Consider the following 17740-nt stretch of genomic DNA (forward strand, 5'->3'; position numbering starts at 1 on the left):
CGATGTAGGAGGAATTGCAGTTGTTGCATTTGAATCTGTATACACCAGATTTAGACAAAGCATTAGACTTATTTAGAGATTTAGAGTTGTGTAAAATATCAAGATTTCTATTGTTCTAAAAGAAATTTTCATGTTATATTTTTTAAAAATATTAGTTATTTTATAAGCATCCTGAGTGAAAGTGAAGGTGGAAAAAGCAGTTGGTTTTATTGTGTCTTTAGATAAAGTGGTTTTTGGACGGTGTTTGAATTTGTAGATGATGCGGTTTATCACTAGACATCCTTCTTCTTTATCTTACAAAATTTTCAGAAAACCAACCCAAACAGCAACCACAATATGACAAGATTCTTCACACCCTCAAGCTCATAAACGTGCTACTTATAACAACTTAATTTTTCGTGTCAACATCCCTATGTCTAAAAAAGATCTAAATAATGAATTAAACACCATCCGTAACATCGCTAAATTCAATGGCTTTAACAACTCCTTCATAAACCGCATCATCAACAAATTCAAACACCGTCCAAAAACCACTTTATCTAAAGACACAATAAAACCAACTGCTTTTTCCACCTTCACTTTCACTCAGGATGCTTATAAAATATTTTTAAAAAACATAACATGAAAATTTCTTTTAGAACTAACAATAGAAATCTTGATATTTTACACAACTCTAAATCTCTAAATAAGTCTAATACTTTTTCTAAAGCTGGTGTATACAGATTCAAATGCAACAACTGCAATTCCTCCTACATCGGACAAACCGGCCGCAACTTCAATATCAGATACTCCGAACATATCAACGCCATTAAATACAACAGATTCTCTGCCATAGGACAACACATACAAGACTCCAAGCATAGTTTCACCAATATCGACAATGACATGAAAATACTTCAAATCATTAACAAAGGCCCCATCTTAAACATTACTGAAAATTGCTTTATCCACCTTGACCAGTACTTCAACCCTAATTTCAATCTAAACGACATTTCTGAAAAACCCAACATCCTTTTCGACTTCCTAATTCTTCTTCTCAAAAATTCCAAATTCCAAAACCCCAATTCTATTTTCCATGCCTTACAAAGTTCCTACCCACATTTTCTACCTCCAATAACCCACCCTCCTAACCCACCCTAAACTGCCCCTCCTTCATTTCCGTATCTTATCCTTCCTCAACACCATTTAACTTCAATTTCTTTTATTCTTCTCTTATTTCACTATCCCTCTTCCTCTATTCATTTATTCCACCTTTTCTAAAAAAAAAAAAAAAAAAAAAAAAAAACCACCACCTTCATTTCGGTTCTCCTCATTCAAATTTTAACTCTTGTCTTGCGCCGACTTCGACTACTTCAATCATGACCTGAATTTTTCGTTTTAAAAATAGGGCACTGTGCATATATGTTTTCATTTGTTTTTCCGATATTGCGCTCTTTACTATATTTTTTTCTCTTTACAATTGTTTTTTCAAGTCAACTGTTTTCCAAGAATTCAGCAGTAACACAATTACTCATTCAATTATACTGAATTGCGTTGTATGTATCTATATTTACGTACTTAATTTCCCGCAACCGAGGCAAATACTGGATCTTCAGGATATTCTCCATTCTACTTTGGCGTTCGAGACTACAGCGCATGACCTTGAGTGTGCCGCGCTGATCACCGGGAACTGGCAGTTTGGTTCTATAAATCTATTCGTCTTCGACTTCAGCATATTGATAGATCTTCATATGTTGTTCGATAGTGTTGTGACTTTGTGCCGGACGGTGTGTAAAAACTGATCCATTTGACCGTTCTCCGCTGTTCATAAACATTGTGAGACTTTACCTATCATTGCGTGTGCCGTACCACCATTCATAAAATTACGCACTGTTTTCTTTTAAGTGACTCACAGTTTCTACCCCCATCATCATTTTATATTGCCTCTTATACCGATCCAGAGTTCACTTAATATTTTTCTTTTTCATATGCATTGTTTTTCATGTTTTTTATGTTTTGATCGGCTGACGATGACCTGGACTATGGTCGAAACCGGTCCCAATTCTAATTACTATTAAATAAGAATGTAATCACTACATTTCTTTCTCTTATGTATTGAATAGGTTGAACCTCTTTTTCAATTATTCAATTTTAACACTGACCATGTGTCACCTTGTAATCTGCAGGCCTTCGGACCGAGGGCGGTCGCTCGGTAGGCGGAAGGCCCACTGGCGCTGTAGTTTGGTTTGGTTTAGGGGTCTTTGGTAAGATAGACTAAAGAACTCAACTCGTAATTTAATGCGAACTAAATGTGTCCTTCCTCAGTCAAAGCTAGGATTAATTTCCCACCGGGGCTGATTAAGAACACTGAATGTTTAATGTTTTATGTGGTCTGTTTAAAAAGTCGTTTCTTAATATAAGTAAAGCACAATATTGCTTTTGCTTTTTGTAATGTTCTATTTTATCTCGTGTGTTCTGTTATTAAAGTCCAAAGATATTTCTTTGTGGGGAGTGAGAATATTATTTACAACTCTCTGACAATATTATTCATAAGTCTAAACAATTGTGTGTTGTATTTGGTTATTTGCATGTCAGTATGCCACTAAAACAGCTGAATGGTGAGTGATCTCACTAGGTATTCTATTCGTCATGGTAATGCTAAACAGCTTGTTGAAGTTAATTTTAATGTTGGTGTTAATTGTTTTCTTTGCAGTTTCTCTTATGACACATCTTTTAGTGTCTTCCTCGCCCTTTCCTCCTTCTTATATTTTGTTATTGTTGTTTGGGTCATCAGTCCATAGACTGGTTTGATGCAGCCCTTATTGCCACCCTATCCTGCACTAACCGTTTCATGTGTGTGTAACTGCAGCATCCTAAATCTGCTCTAATCTGCATATCATATTCATACCTTGGTCTACCCCTACCATTCTTGCTGCTTACACGTGCCTCAAAAACCAAATGAACAAGTCTTGGGTGTCTTAAGATGTGTCCTATTATTCTTTCTCTTCTTCTGGTCAAATTTAGTGAAATCGATCTCTCACCATTTCAGTCAGTGTCTCTTTATTCATGATTCAATCTACCCATCTCACTTTCAGAATTCTTCTGTAACACCACATTTCAAAAGATTCTTTCTTTCTTTCTTTCTTTCTTTCTTTCTTTCTGAGTTAGGTATCGCCCATGTTTCATTTCCATACAATGCCATGCTGTAGACGGAAGTCTTCAAAAACACATCTTTCTAATTCCTATATCAATGTTCGAAGTGAAAGAAAGGCCTTCCTTTCTTGTACTAGTCTGCATTTCATGTCCTCCTCACTTCTCCATCATTAATTATTTTACTACCCAAGTAACAATATTTATCTACTTCCTTTAAGACTTCATTACCTAATCTAATATTACCTGCATTGTTCAGCTGCACTCCATTACTTCTGTTTTGGACTTACTTATTTTCATTTTGTACTCCTTCCCCATTACTGTGTCCACACCATTCAACAATTATTCCAGATCTGCTGCAGACTCAGATAAAATAACATCATTGGCAAAGCTCGGAGTTTTGATTTCCTCTTCTTGGATTGTGATTCCCTTTCCAAATTCCTATTTGATTTCCTTTACTGACTGTTCTATATAAACAAAGAAAAGGAGAAAGGGGAGTGGGGTGGATTGGAACTGGAGCCTTGCCTCACTTCTTTCTGAATTGCTGCTTCTTTTTCAAAGCCCTTGAATTTTATCATTGTATACTGATTTTTATACAGATTGTGGATAATCATTTGCTAATTTCTGAAGCTTATAAAATAGTATGATTGTTCAGAACCTCCTCTAATAATCTGATTTTGTCTGCAGGGCTTGATGGGCTGGTACATGGTGAAGTCAGGTCTGGAGGACCGTTTCCATGGGGAGAGTGATGTGCCCAGGGTGTCTCAGTACCGGCTAGCTGCACATCTCAGTTTGGCCTTCGTACTCTACACGCTGTTCTTGTGGAGCGCTCTGGATCATCTTCTGCCCGCTCAGTCTGTGGCCGGCACTGTTACCAAAGCCATGAGACGCTTCCGGATGCTGGCTCACACAACCAAGGGAATGGTCTTCCTTACAGCTCTGTCAGGTAATGTTATCAGACCACCTGCAGGGCAATGGAAATATACCCCCTCCCCTGCCAAAATGGTGCTACAACTGTATTGGGCCTTGGCATACCAAGCGACTGCTGCTCAGCTCTAAGATCTGCAGATTTTGAGGTAATGCATGGTCAGTGCGGTGAATCCTCTTGGCTGTTATTCTTCGACCGAGCGAGTTGGCGTGTGGTTAGGGGCGCGCCGCTATGAGCTTGTATTTGCATTCGAACCCCAATGTTGGCAGCTCTGAAGACGGGTTTCCATGGTTTCCCATTTTCACACCAGGCAAATGCTGGGGCTGGACCTTAGTTAAGACCATGGCCGCGTCTTTCCCACTCCTAGCCCTTTTCTATCCCTTCGCCGCTGTAAGACCTATCTGTGTCAGTGCGACGTAAAGCAACTTGTAAAAAAAAAATACGATGGGATATCAAATATAAATGGGATTTTAGTATTTATTTAAATTCATTTATTGAAAAACACTAGGCAGTTACAATTTATTTTTCATCATAGTTTCCTGCTTTGGAAATGCATTTGTCCCAGCATATGGGCAGCTTTTTCATGCCCTCATTGTAGAAAGAACAGGGTCATGTCACCAGCCACTTGAGCACCAAGTCTTCCACACTCGTCATCTTCAAACCGTTGCCTTCCTAGAGCTTTTTTAACCGGTGCGAGCAAATGGAAATCGCAGGGCGGTAAGTACAGGCTGTAAGGATGATGATCAAGTGTAGTCCAGTGCCTCTGACAGACCTCCAAACATCTCGACTTCAGAATTTCGGTCAAAAGGCGAGGGACCCAACTGGAACACACTTTACAGAATTGTAGGTCGTTTGTGATGATTGCTTGACAGCTCCCATAACTGATTCTGACCTTGTTCTGCAATTTCTGATACTCTTGCTGTTGATCGTCGTCAATAATGTCTTTAACCGCACGACTGTTTTCGTTTGTAATGCTGGTCTAAGGATGGCGATCGTGTTGCATTTTCCACACATTCTCATCCTTCTTTTTACGTTTTATCCAGGCAAACACACGCGTCCTTGACAATGTTTGATCACCAAACTGTGCAGTCAACCTCTGGCAAATTTCCGCCGCTGTAACGCCTTCACGTGCAAGAAATTTGATAATTATGTGTTGCGCAGTGGAGGGGTGCACCTGTTGCTCCAACATCATGAGCGTTACTGACGAAACGGCAGTAAATATCTAACAGCATGCTCTCCCCACTCCTAATGGTCCCGCCTAAGCATAGCAGAAGCGCGGGGCCAGTCCTACCAACTGTTGATGTTCAGGAACAAAAATCTCGTTTGTATTTGATCGACCTTTGTAAAATGTTATTCTTGACTTTCTAGACCCGGGGCTGTTATCTCGCTATCAGAGCGCTCCTCGGTTGTAACCACTAAGGCCTGGATTCTTATGTACTGTAATTACACATTTCATTCCTTTACTTATTGACCACCGAATGTCTACGAATTCTGTTCTGATATGCTTAGACTTGGGTTTCATTTGACATATTCTTAGTAATATTACATATTATGTGAAGAATTTAAACATATTTGCATATATATACAATATTACTTTTTTTTTCTTTTGTCGAATTCAGCCTCTATGGACTGTGTGCTAACAACCAAGCTCATTTTCAGTGTCTGTGTCTTGTTCGTCTGCTTTGACATCCTGCCAGTATTTCTTGGGCCCATTGATCAGCGCTTTCTTCCGCCCCTCTGGTAAAGGGCTCTCTGTCTTCTGGGTTCTGTCTCCACCATAAAACCCTAAGAGCTTTTCACCATAATTCTAAATAACTCTATCATTGATTTTATCCTCTGTAATGCCCATCTCTCTCAGATCTTTTCCACGCTCTTGGAACCATCTCAACTTAATGCCTTTGGTTTTATAAAATTCCAGATTTTCTTTGTGAGCTGGTCATTATTCAGATGGAACATGTGCCCATAAAACAGCAATATTCTCGTTCTTATTGTTGCTGTTGTCAGTTCCATTTTGCTATATACTTCTATATTGGATTTCAGTTGAATCTGACCGTCAACCCATCTGTTGCCCAAGAACTTCTCTAGTAGCCTGCATTCTCTTTTTAAGTAGCTGATTGACTTGTCCTTTTCTATTCATGCACAGGATCTCTGAAGCATATAAAACTTCTGGTCTAACAACAGTGCTGTAATGTCTTAATTTGACTCCAAAATTCAGCTTCTTCTTACTATAGATGCTTTTAGTCAATTGGAACGCTCACTTTAATTTCCAGATATGGATCTGATTGCTGAGCTGATGTTGCTGGCAAATTATGTCTAACTCTTCCGTGAAAGTCAGACAGTCAACGTACACTCCTCTGTGTTTGGGACCTAATCAAAACAGATCTTCGTTTCCTTCCCCTTTATGCAGCATTTTTTTCCATTCTCGAATTACCTTTTCTGAGATACAATTGGAAATTGTAATTTATAAGCTTCATATCCGTATTGATAGTTCAAACAAATGCAAAGAGGAGAGGAACACACCTAATCAATACTTTTTTATTATTATTGTTATCATTATTATTATTATTATTATTATTATTATTATTATTATTATTATTATTATTATTATTAAAAATACAGGACCAGTTTCGACCCTAACGGGTCATCCTCAGCTGAACATACATATACATATAACACATCGTACATTTGCAAACATTATCATATTTAGAAAGGAATATCATGTGACGGTAACATGTCAGGTTGTACTCATGAGTAGGGCATTCGTCAAATTGCGCATCTGAGAAAAGTGAATATTCCTAAACTTTAAACTAACTTATGAGTGTACAAATGTACATAAAATGAAAACAACATATGCATAAAACACTTTCGTGCTTGTGAATGTTTGAGTTTATGACTTGCACTGTTTCTTAGTTCTTCAGTTTGACTAAACTTAAAACTAACTTATAAGTATTCATAAAATAAAAACATGTGCGTAAAACATTTTCATGCTTGTGAATGTTCGAGTTCCTTGCACTATTTCTTAATTCTTCAGTTTGAGTGTTATCATTAAGTCTAGTTGTCCACAACTGTGCATTATATTAAAAATTCAATGCCTTGAATTGTAATATAATATGAGTTACATTTGAAATACCAATTATCATTTTAAAAAATATTTTGTCTCATATGTGCACAAAGGATAAGAACACTTTGCATCTCTAAAAGGCAAGATATAGACGTAGTGTGGATTCAGTTGAGGGTTGGATGGAAGTGTAGAAATTGCAGCTTGTCTTATATAAAATCCAGTTGTTTACATTAAAAGATGAGTCATAATGTCCTTTGCCATAGTGAGATGATAATGTGTTACATTAAACCAGAGTGGAGGCTCCTTCTTTCTTGTAGTTGTGTGATATTGTAAGAATTGTCTGTGAAAGATAAAAGTAAGATGTGAGTGATACTAATATGTTGAAGGAATGTCTTCGGTCATGTGAGAGAATCTATACGTATACTTACTGCTATTGTGGTCTTGAGGTTATACCGTATTTCACGGCATAATCGTCGCACTTTTTATACCAAAATTTTCGAAAAAAATTGTAGGGTGCGACCATTATACGATGAATATTTAATACCAGTATTTGTATTACTCAAAAAATGTATTTATAACTAAATTGTATTTGATACAAATTTAAGATGCACGTAATACTCGCGTTTATCCATCAAAATAATTAAAATAGTCTAAAACAAAATTCATAATTTTTCGCAACAATTAGGCGAACGTTTTTCCAACCTGAAAATAAAAATGAACGTATTAAGTTAATTTGTCATTAATTTGAGTATTAAAGTTAAAATATTACACTTGCAAAAAATTATCGCTTTGTTGTGAAATGCGGACTTACCGGTACGCAATTTATGCCAAATCTTCGGTGTCGCTATCGCAGGTTTCGCTATCTGATGCGCCGTCCTCGCCTCTGTTAATACCAGTATCAGATTCTTCGTCTCCGTGCCACACTGCGTCATCTTCGGAACCGTCTAGTGCATTCGAAATCCCAGTCCTTTTGAAGCTCTTGGAGACTAGTTCAGGTGGTATAAGATCCCAACTCTTCTTCACCCACGAGCATAACAAGTCCAAGGGTGGACGCCTGATATTTCCGGCGGGCGTCAATTGCTGATCGCCGCTCATCATCCACTCGTTGTAAAATCGATGTAAGTGGTCTTTAAAGGATTTATTAACACATACGTCTAGTGGCTGCAAAGCAGATGTTAGGCCACCAGGAATGACTATCTGTCGTGTCTTATTTGTAGTGAGAATTTGCTTCACTTCGTTCACGAGGTGACCTCGGAAACTATCTAAAACAAACAGAGCTGGTTGTTTTAGTAGTGCACCAGGTCTTCTATTCCACACAGTTTTAACCCAGTCCAGCATGAGTTCTACGTCCATCCAACCCTTTGGTTGCACTCGTACATGAATTCCACGGGGAAACTGTATATTCTTAGGCATCGTTTTCCTCTTGAAAATGATGTAAGGCGGCAACTTTCTCCCGTCAGCTGTAATGGCTAGCATTGCCGTGCATCGCAACTTCTCACTACCGCTGGTTTTCATTAATACACTCCGTGATTCTTTTAGCGCAATAGTGCTGTTGCGAGGCATATCAAAAAAGATTGGAGTCTGATCGGCATTACCGATTTGAGAAAGCAAGTACGAAGTTTCCTTGCGCAAACGTATGACAAATCGGTGAAAAATTACAATCTTGTCCGTGTAATCAGCAGGCAACTTTTGGCTTAGTGTTGTTCTCCTTCGCACTGACAGATTGTGTCGTCGCATGAACCCCTTAATCCACCGACGAGTCGCCTTAAACTGAGTTACCGGTATGTTGTGTTTGCGCGCTACCTCCTGTCCCTTAATTTGTAACATTTCATATGATACACTGCAGCCATTGTTACGTATTTCACTGACGTACCTAAACACTTCTTCGTCAATTATAGGAAACTTCCCTGTTTTAGGACCTCTAAATGCGCGTCTAGAAGGGTTTGTGCTTTTTAGCTTGTTTTTTACTTTCCGCCAGTCACGCACCAACTTTTCACTCACAGAAAATTTTCTTTCTGCAGCTCTGTTCCCGTGCTGTTCAGCGAAGGCAATTACGCTTAGCTTGAAGCCCGCAGAATAGTTGGTAGCGCCCTACCCTAGGCACTCCAGTATATAACACACAACTTCGCCAAGAAATATATATGAATTGTACCTTAAAATCCTTTTAGAAGAGAGATGTGTTCATTACCAATGCCAGGGACCCACCAACCCGCCCAAAATTATATGTTTACTTTTATAACACAACGAAAGTTTTCACGCGCCATCGGCCATTAGCCGGCCAGCTACGAGCACGGCCATTGGCCGACATGACGTCATTCCCATAATTCGTAACTCGCTGGTTCCGTTACCAACCCGCGCAGAATAAAAATGCAGCAAGAAACCTACCAAGAAAAATATGTAATTTAGTAGCTGTAACCTATCATTCCAAATCCAGGTCAAGCTCTGTCATGAGAACAGTGGCCCCCGAGGGGGCCACACTCCCTTCGAGAGGCTCTTAACTATCGCCGCGGCGCATACTGCCCGCACGGCAAGAAAAAAAGTAATTTAGTGGTTGTAACCTAAAAGAAATTTCAAGAAGAATACTATGGACTAGTGATTTATTGGTCCAGGGATCATGCTATTTTTCTGTTGATCTCCATTTTGCTGTTTGCATTCCACGGTGCTAGCCCTGGACCTGAAGAAAGTAACAAAAGACGGCACCAAATTTCGCAGCAGTCCGCTGGACATTTCCTAAACAGTTGGCAACAGTTCGCAGATCGCCGGCAGATCGTAAAGGACGCTTCTATCGGCTATCCCGTGAACTAAAAATAAAAGAGCATCACCGTCCACGTAGCTTCCGTCTACAGCAAAAGCAGAGTGAGTGGAGTGCCTACACAAGGGCTATGCCGCACACATGTCTACAGTAATCACGTAAATCTGAAACAAATAAATGCATCTGTGATCTGTCCATTCCAGAACAGCCAATACTGTTAGGCAGCAAGGAAGCATGCAACAATTTATCAGTTTCGCTCGTTGGTTGCGACACACTACTGCGCTTGCGCAAAGCTCGCAAACCGGAGCTCTAGCTAGCGCGGTGTAGATCTACTGTATAGTTGACTGTATTCCGAGACGTCAGTAAAAAGCATTCATTTTTTTCAATTTCTTTTAAACATACGGTAATTAGGTTAATATTTCTTCCCAGTTATTGACGATTTTACATTACATTACTGACGAGTTTATAAAATAAAACTTTAATAGCTTTGGATAATAATTATCTTGACTGCTTGGATAAAAGTTTTCATCCCATGCCCGGACACTTATGACGTAGTAGTAAGATAAGAGTCTAGCGATGACAACTGAGACATCGTAAATAATTCGGCTGAATAATTCCGTGGAAATCTGCGTTATCGTCTTGGATTTCACTTCGTGCGCAATAACACAGGAGCCAGCCCCATGGTGTAGGGGTAGCGTGCTTGCCTCTTACACGGAGGCCTCGGGTTCAATTCACGGCCGGGTCAGGGAATTTTACCTGTATCTGAGGGCTGGTTCGAGGTCCATTCAACCTACCTAGCCGGTATTTCCTGGCGACGTTGCCGATAAGCGATAACTTACAGCCTTACGTATTTCAAATGGGAACTCATAATATGTAGGTGGTGAATAAACAGTACACTGTCTCGCGACCACGTTGTCAAACTGCCGATAGCCTACCGGTAAGCATAATATGTAGGTGGTGAATAAATAGTACACTGTCTCGCGACCACGTTGTCAAACTGCCGATAGTCTACCGGTAAGCCATGCGTCGTACATATACCGGTATTATTTATTTATACGTTGTGCAACATGTCGCAAACGTGACTGTGTTGCCAAAATTGCCCATAAACCATACATGTATTTAAAGTGCGCATTCATGTGCAACTTACGTTGCAGTTCCATTTACCTTTTAACCAGATTAGTGAACAAAATTTGGACGTGCGACGATTATGTAATTAAAGGTTTAAAGTCCGATTTTTGTATTGAAAATAAAGGATGCGACGATTACGCGGTGGCGACGATTATGCCGTGAAATACGGTATATGGTTTGGGAGCACGTTGTGTACTACTTCGTGTCCATCTGTGCGTGTCAAGTTTTGTTTACTGATTTTCTTGAGATAAGCATTTTTTAGGGATGGAATGACTGTATTAACCCCTCAGCGTCGCAGCCATTTAAATAGCTTCCTACCCCGCGGCCGGAGGAGATTTCAAGTACGCGCGACTGAAATACATCGATTCACTTAAAGCGTTACTGCAAGTATAAGACTAGCCCGATTTTCACGAAATTTGGAATTCCTTATGACAGAACTATGTACATGCAGATAATTACATAATTGTTTCACATTTCCTTAGTAATTTAGTTCCGTGTGATAGAGTTCGAAGCACTCTTTGAGACAGGGACTCAAGTCACACTCCTGGCAGCAGTACACTGACATCTTCTTTTCGCCGTGTTTTGAACACAGGATACAATGTCTCTGAGGTTTGGATTTCCAACTCTTGGGTGCAATTTCCTGATAAAATATCTTTCCTGCAACCTTGGAACTATATTATCTGATGCGCGCCGGCCTTAAATATTTCGTTCCCCTCCCGAGCGAGCGTATTTTGTAAACAAACCTTTCACCAGCTGAACCCGATAAGGTAATTGCTCAATATTTGTCTCTGTGACCTGTGTGAGTATTATTAGAGAATTTAGCAATCAGTATTCACCATTGAAAACTTCTGTTTGACCTGTATAATTATCTATAGTCTCTTACACGAAATTTTCAAGTACTGTTTCCTCCTCATCGTCACTCTCATCATTTACCACTGCCACATCATCTATTTCATTATCAGTGCTGCTAATACTGTCACTACTACTTCCGACTAAACTTTCATCTGAATTATACAATATTTCAAGCACGTTACTGTCAGTCATACCACAGCTGAGCGCCGTGCGTCACACGGACTGTTGAAGCTGCAGCGAGACCGAAAGCAACAGGACGAAACTGAATGAGGGGAATAACATTTATGACGATTCAAACCAACTCGATACATATTTCAGATAAAAGGTCGAGACAACGTCTTTCAAACGAGATATATACCATGAACAACTGGTTCTCGTATCGTATGACAGAAAGCAGCACTAACTGATGCCTACACAGAGCGCTCGTGGAGAATTACGAAAATATTACAAGCTGAGAAATAAAGAAAAATATAATAAATAAATCGCACTCCCAATGTACAAATAGAGCAAAGAACATCACACGAAAAGACAAACTTCTCAGATCATCATTTCTTTATTTTTTCTTTGGGAAAAAATGAAGCAAACGGACTTTAAAAAAAACCAAGAGATTAGTGCTCAGACTTATTTGACAAATAATTATCCTTGCAAAAACAACTACATTATAACGATTTTTCACTTCTTATTTACAACACCGATAAAGCCGAAAATGTCTTCTTGGAAACAAAATAATTTGCATATCAATAACTCCAAAACTCTTCGCGCTATAGCCGTAAATGTGAAACCATGTATGGGTCTATACCACGTATAGAGGTCGGCGGCTACGGAAGAAAAGAGGGTCTACTATACCACGTATAGAGGTCGGCGCTGAGGGGTTAAAGATGATATTTGTTTTTTCTGTGATTTCGTTTATATTAAAATTAAGGTTGGTGTATTGATCTAGATTAATGTAAAATTCTTCTGTTATGTTGAGCAAGGGGCCCTTGGTGTTTATATTCAAAATTTGCATGTCATTTTCGATGTTTGTGAATTTGTGTTTATAATCTTTAATGTGTTGGCCTATGGAGGAAAAATGATTGTGTTTTATGGCATTTAGGTGTTTACTATAACAGATTTGAAAGTTCCTGCCAGTACGTCTGATGTAGCTGGTGTCACAGTTGTTGCATTTTATCCGATATACCCCTGAATGGTTGTATTTATTATTGCTGTTGATTGTTTTAGTGTTGTGTATGATATTTGCACTGTTGTGTGTGGTTTTGTATGCTATTTTAAGGTTGTATTTTTTGAAAATGTTTGTTATGGGATATACAGTAGAACCTCGATTATACGTTCCTGGAAGCTATGTTTTCCCATATTATCCATTCAAATTACGTGGTCCCGCGAGCATCCTAATTAAGTCATGTTGTAAAAATCCTGCATTATCTGTTCCTCGAAGAAACAATTTCCCATATCAACCGTTCAGAAATTTCAGTCCCATCAATGCTAAATCCTCGATCACACGTTTTTCAAGAAACTGTATTTTACGAAAGGACGGCAACGCTGTTGCGAGCTGTTTGTGCTTACCTTACGTAATAAAATTCTCTCCTTTAAATTGGTGCTCTTTTCTCCGTCTGCTGTTACGAACAGTCGGCTTCCCGGCTGCTTGTACTACTGCTGTCACTGCTCGCCTGCATGGCGCATCCACTCTGACTTCACGCCTGTAGTATGTTCTTGATCTACCCCACTCGCATATATATATGGCCTTGTGTCGTTCATTCGGGCAGGTCAGTTGTGGTATAACCTTGTTAAAGAGAGTGGGAGCTGGAACTCTGCACACGGCTGGACCGTGTCCATTTTACTTGTGAACTTCGTACTGGACTTCTGTCAAGGGTGAGCAGACACTGTTTCTTTCTATCATTTAACGTGCCCTACCTTGCTATACTTGGGCTTCGCCGTAGTAACAAAAATTGAACTTTGGTCCCTTCAGGACACATCTAAGTATTCGTGCAGCGCAAGTGATCTGCCTTTTGGACATTTATATTCCTAATATGTGGTGTAAATGGTGTACTGGACAGCTGATCTAAAATTCTAGTCCATAAACATTCCTACCTTCTGAGATGAACTTTTGCATCGCGTCTGTCAGTGCTGGGGACTTGGCGGCTTGATCCTTATCCTATCCCATTCCTCTGTTTCTTATTTCCTTGTTCTATCCTTTATCTTCTACCTATCTTTATTTCTTTTCTTATCCCATCTATCTGTTCATTTTGCGTAAAAATGGTGCTTGCTCAAAAGATGTGGTCTGCTAATTTAATTTGTATGTTCATCGGTTAGCTTCAATTTTATTATCGCTTCTGCGCATGAGTGTGTGTTTTAATCCCTTCTGGGATCATTTGTTAGAATTCCTATTTTTTTTTTCTAATCCACCAAAAGGATCACTCCCTGGACTGGAGATTGGTTTATTTCAATTCTGAATCTCTTGAATTGTTTGGCATGAGGTTACATTACAATGTCCTATTGTAAACATTGTATCAATTTGTGAGCTTATCTAGCAAGTGTATGACGCTACCAACTTTGTATTCTACTGGCACGAGCCTGAAACTTTATTTGATGTACCTCCCTTCTAGGGTATTGTGTAATTTAATGCAAAGAAACTGTTTTCAGAATCTATGGGTTCCCCCCCCTCCCTTCTTTTTCTCTTTCAGCTAATTGAAGTGTTGTAACATATGTCCAAAAATTGTAGTGATTGGTGCTTAGGATTTTGATTATGACGATGTAATCAAATTTTGTATCACCTACATGTCTTAAAATCAAACTTAACGTTTTTATTACGCCATATGCTGGTTCATACTATTTGTTCTGATGTAAAGATAATTTGTTACCCTTTTGAGATTGGTGTAATATATTTGTTATTTTCAAACTTGTTTTCCAAAATTCTCTTTCACGAGTTCCTTTCCCCCGTTACTTCTGTTTCCACGTGTACCTACCACGGCAATTCTCTTGGGTAGCGGCCCTTTAACTTGTTTATGCACATGTATGGAGCTCTAAATTGCGCTGTTTACGGTAATGTTGACATGATGTATTGAACTGTTATATTCTCATGTTGCACGCTTCTCGGCACTCTGCGCGCTTATGTACTGTCAGTTCTGAGTACTTTGATATCTTGTTGTCTAGTATCCCGATCAAGGGCACTCTCTTAAAAGCAAATCTCAATTACAACGTAGTTTCTCCCAAGTTGATAGTAAGCAAAGACACTATCAAGTACAAAGAGCGTAACAACGCATACTTGCAGATCTTGATGTTAACGTCCAGTCATTGCGGTAATTTGAGGAAGCGGAAAAGCGATCGGCGGTGAACTTGCTCCTTAGCATCGCATTCGGGTGGTATTTTTTATAGAATCAAAATCACAAAGCAGAGAGTGTCCACAACAATTGGAAGGAGACAGAGTGCATTTCGACAGCTCTACATGAAGACGGAAAGAGTTTCGTCAAATGTTCATACTTGCAAAGCGTCTGCATTGTGTCCAGGGTTAGATGTTTACTTCTCTTTTTTTGTTTTTTTCCGAGTGTATCGCCGAACATGTTTTCGGCATTTCCCTCAGGGCACTGAATAGTCACTGAGCTTTCAAGCAGGAATCTAAACAGCTCTTTCTTAAGTAACGCAAATTTAGTATTTTAATATTATCGCATACGATTACGTTATCGAGACCAGAACAGATGTTGCACCTTCCTACATACATAAAGCCATGGGAGGTTTTGGGATTGCCTATTACTGTTTTGGTCCTAAATGTAAGACTAGGAATTTCACGTTATTGTGTTAAAATGTTAAAACCACAGTCGTTTTATTTGCGCACGTTCCATGTAAAAACCTTTGCATCATTACGTGCTCGTACAGACTTGGACAGCGAGCGCGTTTTCCAGCTGAGGTCAAGGTCGCGAATAATCGTAAATTCGGAAGTTTTGATGATACTTTTTCTCTTTCCAATTTAATAGTGATTAGTATCGGACATAATTGAATATAATGCATTCGAAAACTTTAGAGTCGATACTTACATTCGAAACAATATTCTCGAGTTCAACATAACCTTTAAAAGCCGATGTAGGCCGTAGGCCTAATTTGCGCGGTACGAGATTTCCACAAACTGACTATGAACAGTATACCGGCGACCAAATTACAATGGAAGATTTAAAGAAAAAGGGTTTTTGCCATCATGTTGGGCGCTTTTGTATCCAATGTGCTTTATTTTATTAGATTAGAGAATTAAAAAATACTTGTGGTCAGTTGTTTGGCTGGATGTTTTTAGGTTTTTTGAACAGTTTGACAGATCAAAGTTGCTGAACTGAAAGAAGTTTTCAGAGGAAACCAATGAAGTTTCCCCGGTAAAACTGAATTAAAGTATCGAGACTTTTAGGTCGCGTACCGGTAATTAATGTTTGAAGCCGGCCCCGTGGTCGAACTTGCCTGCCTCACCCGGAGAACCCAGGTTTGATTCCCGGCCAGGTCAGACATTTTATCTCGATATGAGGGCTGGTTCCAGGTTCACTCATTCTACGATTACCTTTAATTGAGGCGCTATTTAATGGTGAGATGGCGACCCCGGTCTAGAGAGCCAGGAATAACGACCGAGAGGATTCGTCACACTGACCATGCATCACCTTGTAATCTGCAGGCGTTCGGACCGAACAGCGGTCGCTTGGTAGGCAGAAAGCCCATTGGGGCTGTAGTTTGGTTTAGGGGTGTATGTAAGATTTTAAGTATACATATTTCTTTTTTGTGATGTTTAATCAGATTGTTCATGGTTCATTCATTCCCGGATTTTCCATTTTCCCGTGTTGTACGTTTTTTTTCGGTGGTCCCTCCAAAAACGGAGAATCGAGGTTCCACTGTATATGCGTATTATTGAAGGTAAATAATACGTAATCTTTCTTGGATTTTTCTGTTTTTGTTAATTTTGCTTTGGATTGAAATTTTATTTTATGAATAATTCTGTTAATCATTTCTTTCTTATACCCATTCTGTTTGGCTATTTCATGAATTAGTTGTAATTCTTTATTTAACTCTTCTGTTGTTAACAGTATGCTAAATGCTCTATGTATCATGCTATAGTATGCTGCTCTTTTGTGTATATTAGGATGAGTAGAATCCATTTTAATTGTGTTAGAGGTGTGTGTGGGTTTTCTATATATTCTGTGAGATAGGTGATTTTCATGTCTGGTTATGTCTAAATAGTTTAGGGTACAGTTGTTTTCTATTTCTTTAGTGAATTTTATGTGTGGGTCTATTGTATTAAATTGGTTCAATATGTTGGCTTCATTGGTAAATCTATTATCGATGATAACAAAAATGTCATCAAAAAATCGGCACCAGAAAAATATGTTATCTATTTTACTGATTGATTGATGCTCCAAATGATCTATGTAGATTTCGGCTAGTATGCCTGAGGCAGGAGATCCCATCGGTAGGCCTTGCTGTTGATAAATAGTATCGTGGAACTTGAAATAATTGTTACTGATGGCAAATTCAAGTAGTTTTATAAACTCTTCTATTTCTAAGGTGCTTATATTACTGTAGTTTTTTAAATTGGATTCAATTATTTTTATGGTTTTCTGTGTAGGTATGTTAGGGTACATATTTATTATGTCAAATGATGCAAGGATATGGTATTGTTCAATCTTTAGTTCTTTCGTAATGCAAAATTCTATTGAATTCTGTACTGTTTTTTTGTTTAAGAATACGTTGTGTTTTTTAAGGAATTTCTGAATAAATTGTGAAAGTTTATAGGTCGGGCTTGATCTGTAATTTATGATGGGTCTCATTGGTATGTGTTCTTTATGTATTTTGGGGTGAGCTTTGGCGGTTGGTAATTACGGATTCATTACGATAAGTTTCGCGGATTCTTCTTCCGTTAAAAGGAAAT

The 17740-nt window shown here is 38.8% G+C and overlaps 1 protein-coding gene across 1 annotated transcript in view; it reads left to right on the forward strand.

Moving 5' to 3' along the window:
* Positions 1-17740, forward strand: part of LOC136857432 (heme A synthase COX15) — a 138726-nt gene that overhangs the window by 72953 nt on the left and 48033 nt on the right. The window contains exon 6 of the mRNA XM_067136090.2: positions 3817-4075. Coding sequence (XP_066992191.1) covers positions 3817-4075 — 259 coding nt within the window. The remainder of the gene's footprint in view (positions 1-3816; positions 4076-17740) is intronic.

Source organism: Anabrus simplex, chromosome 1, assembly GCF_040414725.1.
Source record: "Anabrus simplex isolate iqAnaSimp1 chromosome 1, ASM4041472v1, whole genome shotgun sequence".
Classification (NCBI taxonomy): domain Eukaryota; kingdom Metazoa; phylum Arthropoda; class Insecta; order Orthoptera; family Tettigoniidae; genus Anabrus; species Anabrus simplex.